We start from the raw sequence: 6,829 nt of genomic DNA, 5'->3' as shown, positions 1-6,829 counted from the left end.
CTAAATATTTCGTACAATAATTTTTCAATAAAATTAGTGTTCTTAACACATAGTTGTCCATAGAAGAGAAAATAACTTTATCATAAAATAACAGACAAAATTTACTTAAGCTTCATAAGATATATTGTGTTAGCAAATTATTTTTCTCCGCGTGATGTCTGTAAGTGGAACAAGTTTTCGACTTGCCTGCAACATCCCTGAGATCTAAGCAGCTGCCCTCTTGTGCCGTTCGGCGAACTAAAGTTGCAGTCGGTAATCCATCTCTCATGGTAAAAGGGCCCGCGCAGCAGCTAAGACCCACCCTGTAGGTACAGTGTGCACGGTTTGGTTGTGTTCCGTGCTAGGTGCATGAAATGTCGATAAAAACGGTTGTTATACAAGATTAACATTAATCGACCAACGAGTTATTAATTATAAGAAATCGCCGTATAAAAAATCTGAAAATTATAAAATTATTGAAACAATCTTAAAGAAATTGAAATTTACAGGAAAATTAGAAAAAATACTGAGAAAAATTTTCACCAGGGCAGAGCCACTTTAAACTCTGATTGTAGTATAATCGGTTGCGGTTCACTTAATGCTGCAAATGCTCCGTAGCGTTCTTTGTCTCTTTCCTTTTAATAAATAAAGTCGGTGAAGAGGAAAAGTCATGACGTATAGACACCGCAGCCGTCGATGATTAACTCTCGGCGATTAACTATCGACAGCCGACATTCCTGTCGACGAGAGGTCTTTCTCTATAACTTTCTAATACAAAATGTGTTTTCAGTTGCCGCGTTGACAACTCTACTAGCTGAGTTGATTAACGATTAAGTTAAGTCTGACCAAAGTAGCCCTCGGGATCTTTACGCCATATCTCGTCAAAGTTTCCCTCGCAAACGAATGAGAATCGATATCCGATTGTGTATCGATACTCGTTGATTCAACTTCATGGCGACGCGCGAAAGCTCGCTGACAAGATGGAGTCCGGACGTTTCATCGCGCTAGCCCACGTATGTACGTATCGGCGCGAACGAAGGTAAAATGGATAAAAGATAAAGGTACAGACGTTCGTTTCGGCATGTCGTATAATCATTCGCCTCGAAGTTTTACAAATTTACGTCGACCTCAGCGCGGCGTCGCCTTCCTTTCTTCCCGAATTGCGCCACTTCCGCGTCCCTGAAAGGATATCACTTTTTCTAAACGCCTCGTAATCGAGAGTGGCATTTCAGAAATCGATTCGGCACAATATAACTCACGACCGCGACACACAAGTATATTCTATCCCATCTTTACGGTAACAACGTATCTGACCGATGTATATTATTTTCCAGAGCGTCGAGAAGAATAGGTTGCGCCGAAGAAACTATATAGCCTCTCGGTCCATCGAGGCGTACGAAGGCAACGTAACGGAGCGGACGGCCGGGGGGATTCGTGAGAAACGGGCGGCGGTCAGTGTTGATCGTCCGTGAAAATGCCCGGAGAGCACGGCCGTCGTGCGGGGGACAACGATAAAGCGCGAGAGCGGGATCGAGTCTAAACGTAAAAAAGAAAAAAAAGAACGGGAAATATCGCGCAACGAGTCATTTCGTCTCTCGGGAGAAAGTAATTTCGACGGGCTCGAAGGGCGGTTATTAACGGTCCGGGGATGATTTTGTCTCGCGGAAATTCCGCTCGGGGCGAGGCGGGAGGAGCCTACGAGCGGCGGCGTCCTGGGGTGGGCGCACGCATCCCCGCGGAGTACGAAACCGCGCGGTGGGGGCGCGGGGGAGCGCGTACGCGCGCGGATTACTACGCGCGCGGGGGCGTAATGGTGGGGCGCGGGAGGAAGGACGCGGCCCGTCGGGCATCAGTTCAACGCGAGCCGCGAAGGAGTGTGGGTCTCGCGCGCGCGTGTGTGCGTGCGTGCGTGCGTGCATACGTGCGTGCGTGCGTACGATTTGTCGTCGCGCTTCGCATCGGTGGGCGTATTAATCGACGCCTGTCGTCGTCGTCGTCGTCGACGTTGCCATCGCCGTCGCCGTCGTCGCCGGCGGCAGCGAGTGACAATTCGACAACGCAACGGTCGCTCGGCTGATCTTGTGCGTCGCGGGGTGCGCCTTCGACGGCTCTCGCGCGCCGGTGACGGAGAGCCCGTGACGCGATAACCGCGAGTGTGATAACCGGGCGCCCGCGCGTATTACGTAGCGCCGGGAAGCGTCTCTCGCCCCCTTCACGCGCGCGCGCGCGCGCGCAACGACGTCGAAGGTTCGCGACGCGGGCTCGTGTGCCGTGAACATAGCCGTGTGTGGCGCGACGCGGGAAAGAGCGGCGGATGCGCGTATCGCCGACGGCGAGCGGAGGTGCCGCGACGCGGGATGAGCGCGAGGGAAGTCACCCTCTTCGGCGGATCCCCCTGGGGCTTCCGCATGCACGGCGGCTGCGACACGCATCAACCCCTGCGCATCTCCAGGGTAAGTGAACGCCGCGCGACATGCACGCTCGCGGTCACCTGATCGCCGAATCGGAATAATTGCGTTCCGCCGAAAGGTCATAACCTGAAAGCATCCCGCGATCACGTGACGGCGCGATCCTTTTTCAAGCTGGAAGCGTCGAGCGCGGTCGTTTCTACGGTTTTTTTTTAGACTAACACCCAGTTTCTCGTACAAAAGCTTGGATTCTGAGATTGGATTTTTCAGAGGTCACCGGATTGATGGGAAGCCGTAAGCTTTCGACGCTTCTAGCATTACGCGTCGTCTACTATGCACGGAGCGAGGCGTAAGGGAGCAAATGAAGTTTATTTCTTACTTCTACCGCAGTTGTTAGGCCCGGTCTGGAATGAGTGGTTAGTCGTTAGTCAAAAGTCGACGCTATATGTCGATCCCTCTTCTTTCATTCAGAAATACTACATTGCACAGTCGTGCATTGTCGGCAAATTTTTTACGCATATCGACCTGCCGGTATAAAATACCATAGAGTGTTTCTCGTTGCGAAAAACGCATCGTAGATTAGACTTGAGAGCTGAAGCAGGGGCAAGAAATCAAATTGATTTATTCCCTTAATTGCTCCTACGCGGTAAAAATATCAGAGTGCAATTGACAGAAAATCGTTGAAACAACGTCAGTATTAATAAATGAAAGACACCAGATTGTTATCTTAATAATGTTTAGTTCAGTGCTTAAAATTAAATTCCATAGCAAATGCAATTGAGCGAATTATTTGTGTTTGTGGCAGACCGCGACGTTAACGTTTAATTCGGGCAACTTCATTTTGCGTAATTCAACAGCATTTTTCTTCCCCATGTACTCCTTGCTCCAGGCCTGCTCCACGCATCGTAGACGACGCATTAAACGAAAACCGAGGGGGAAACCGCTGACCATAATCTTGTACACCGATGCCCAGTGGACATTACTTGGCATTTTTTGGGCATTAGTTTGGGCATTATATGACATAATGCAACAAAATAAGATAAAACAAGATAAGATAAATTTGCTGGGCCATTAGTGGGCATTGGTGTACAAGATTTTGGTCAGCGGTTTTCCCGCTCGACGAAAACATTTTTGAGACTATCCCGGCGAGAAATGACTCGTCGTCGATCGACGTAAATTTGTGACGGTCTTGACGTCGTTTCGCCCATCAACCGACGAATCGTTTCTCCCTGATGGGATCTTGGGCGTGGGTTGACTATATTCTTTGACGAAATGATTTCTTGCACAAATGACGTATCGCAATTACACGTGTATACACGTATCGCATGAAACTATAATATCGCGCAACGAAATGCCGTATGTACGTCTCATCGCTCCATGATGCTAATTGTTATTAATGATAGTAATTATTTGCTTGCTCCGAGGCAAGGCGCGCCAGTCATGTAATTTATGTGCGACGCAATGCATACAGAGCGGAGCAGTGTATGTAATCATAATTATAATACATCCCGAATTTGAATATTTGATGAAAGCACATTGCTGTAATCGTTAATTAACAAATATCGCATTACACGTATATACAGTCCCGCAATTCCGACTCGTCGACATTATTAATGTCGACCGACTCGTTCAATTTATCTGCCGGATATTTCCGCAAGTTTGCCGCGCTTCGCGCGACGGTGTCGCGTAACTGTTGGAAAAACGAGGGGGACAAGGAAAGAAAGGAGACGGAAGAGCGAGACGTACGCAGCTTCTGCTCGCTATTATCCAATTTGGGCCCCGTCTTGGGCCCGCCGTTCATCACCGTGAGCGGTGAAACGAGATAATCGTGCGAGTGGAAAAAGTTACATCGATCGGCCCCGCGGTACACTTTTATCACTGAACGCGCCACCGTAATTTTCCTCGCGACCACTGCAAATCCGCGTCCTGCCTCCCGCGTCCGCTCCACCGCGGACGATTTTCCCAGCTCGCGAGAACGGAAGATTTCCTCTCCGTTTTTACTCGCGGATAATTATATCACGTACTCGGGACGAGGTGTCGCGCAACTTTCCAACTCGCCACCGTAAGTTTCCTCGCGATCTTCGCGGATCTACTTGCGCGCGGACTGCGCTCCGGAGACAACGCTTTAAAGCCTAATCTACAATGGGCTCTTCGCGCCCAGAAACATTTCTATCTCGTAGTCGATAAATACGTTTAAAAAATTTGCGCAAGTGGACAAGTTGTACGTTATATGCCGCACGGCGATGGACAGAAGTGGTTGCGACACGTTTCTTTTTACTGAGTTTAGAGACGCGCACTTGGATTCAGGTATACGTTCCCCAACACTTTTTATCTCTGAAATGAAAATTTTATGACTGGGGGAAAATCTTCTAAGTCGCCAGAAGTAATTAAAAACTTCAGAAGATTACTTGAACATGTACGGCAAATTTTTATGCTTAAACTCGCAACGTTTCTATCATGGTTTGTGGTCAACTCTTTATTAAAACTACCTGTAATTTCCTTGTTAGATCAATTGAAAGGGACCACAAACCATAGTCGAAACGTTGTGAGTTTAAACATGAAAATTTGCCGCACATGGACTGGTAATCTTCTCAAGTTTTTATGAAAATTTTACTTGAGAAATAGATTGAAAACGCTCAAGATGATTTTGAAATGGCCATCGAGTAAAATATTCCGCGGAGAAGATTTTGGAACGCAACCTAAATAAAAACCTTAAAAAAAACCATTGTGTCCATCACTGTACAATCGCACACTATCGACCAATTTTTTAAGCGTTTCGCTTTGCCTATGTAAAATAGAATGTCTCTAGATGCAGATTGCAGATTAGGCTTTAGCTCGCGGGGCAACTTTCCGTTTGCTTATCGTTTGCAAAGACATCGATGCTACGTTGTTGCGTAACTTTCGAAAACAGGCGATTAGAAAATCCGTGAGATCCAAGGTATGCCCGCTCGACGGCTTCCTGTTTGTCCGACGCACATTTAAATGAGGTCGATAATTTATTCAACGCTCGCGGATCGCGGGACGACGCTCGCGCGGCCGCGCGATTTCAGACAGTTACGATTTGATCGAGCCACGGCGAAGGTCGGCAACGACAGCCTTGACGTGACTCTCCTGCCCCGTGCCACCTGCCGTCGTGGCACGTGTGCCATGCCTCCGTAATGCGAGTCTCGCTTCTCTCGAGCGCGCGATTTTTCATCGTCGGCCGCGAACCACGTGTCCGCCCTGATTACGAAGATAACGCGAATCGGAGCAGCCGCGCGGGGACGGGCGATCCCACGATTCCGGCACGCGGAACCGTGCCTCGGGTTTCATTTAAAGATGTTTCGTACGTGCAATCGTAGCACGAAGTAGCTGAAACTCGATTTTGACCAATGTATGCTCTTCTCATGTGGTTTGGGCAATAAAGATCGCGTAGACTCCTACTACGCTGAGAAAAATGTCCGATTAAGTATAATCGGAAAATCCAATTACATAATAACAAACAGATATATCCAATTAAATTGTGTATCCGATGAAAAATATGATTGGTTTTTCAATCAAATTTCATCGGGTGTATCCATCATTTAATCGGAAAGATTAACCGTCGGAAACGCCATTTAATTGGTTTATCCGATGAAAATTTTTCTCAGTGCAGCTGGAGTTGAGAAATGCATTTTTCATTTTTCCATTCGAATCACGGCGGTCATACGTTTTATGGGACAATTTATTTCGTTGCGAATTAAAATTCTTATAACTTGTAATTGCCGCAGTGAAACTGTTAAACCAGAGGTCAGTCGACTCTCCATCTTTTTCTATATTATCTAAGAAGAGACACAGGTAACCTCTGGCTAATGTTTCACCAGGAAATAAAAAACTGAGCTTTAAAGGAATTTGCGCGGTTAAAATTGACCGCGCGACGAATGTCGAACGTTCTCTCGAGATGACGTTCACGGAATTGACGATTACGTCTCTCTATTTGGGGGGGGACTAAGTTTCGACCTGACCCGCTGTATTTTAAGATCGCGCGACCAATCTCTGACTGATCGAATTTCGATTCCGACACGTTGCTAGTCGCGTTAGAAGAAAATTTTTTCCGTCGTCAGTTTCTGGACACGCCTCCCACATGCGCAGCTCGCCCGCATAGCTGCGCGACACGCGACTTTTTATTATGTAACGTAGGTGATGTTGTGACGCGGCAAATGATTCATAAGCGCCACAAGCGCGCAAATTGCGGCGCGCGCCGTGAAATGGAACTTTGTTTGAATTGCGTATCGTGCGCGTGACGCGAATATATAACATTTTGCAACGTTAACGATACTACGCGCCACGAGCTCGGTACATTCCTTCCTAGCCAACATGGGTCAAAGATCGCGCCGAAATCGCAGTGGTCCGCGGTATTTTCGCCTCGGTTAACATATTCTGTCGTCACGTCGGTATTTTTCACCGTTTCCCCCGATAGCGAT

The 6,829-nt window shown here is 47.7% G+C and overlaps 2 protein-coding genes across 3 annotated transcripts in view; one reads left to right on the top strand and one right to left on the bottom strand.

Moving 5' to 3' along the window:
- The window catches only part of LOC105563190, a 6,128-nt gene extending 5,933 nt beyond the window's left edge, over positions 1 to 195 (bottom strand). Inside the window, exon 1 of the mRNA XM_012014568.1 lies at positions 187 to 195. Coding sequence (XP_011869958.1) covers positions 187 to 195 — 9 coding nt within the window. The remainder of the gene's footprint in view (positions 1 to 186) is intronic.
- Positions 196 to 1,836: 1,641 nt separating this feature from the next.
- Positions 1,837 to 6,829, top strand: part of LOC105563146 — a 90,574-nt gene continuing 85,581 nt past the window's right edge. For both annotated transcript variants that reach the window (XM_012014500.1, XM_012014491.1), the window contains exon 1: positions 1,837 to 2,432. In XM_012014500.1, the coding sequence (XP_011869890.1) occupies positions 2,337 to 2,432 (96 nt within the window). In that variant the 5' untranslated portion in view covers positions 1,837 to 2,336. The remainder of the gene's footprint in view (positions 2,433 to 6,829) is intronic.

The sequence above is a fragment of the Vollenhovia emeryi genome, unplaced genomic scaffold (assembly GCF_000949405.1).
Source record: "Vollenhovia emeryi isolate VEMERY1.0 unplaced genomic scaffold, V.emery_V1.0 DF939180.1, whole genome shotgun sequence".
NCBI classification, from domain to species: Eukaryota; Metazoa; Arthropoda; class Insecta; order Hymenoptera; family Formicidae; genus Vollenhovia; species Vollenhovia emeryi.
The sequence above is the reverse complement of the archived record's forward strand: the minus strand, read 5'-3'. Positions and strand labels throughout refer to the sequence as shown.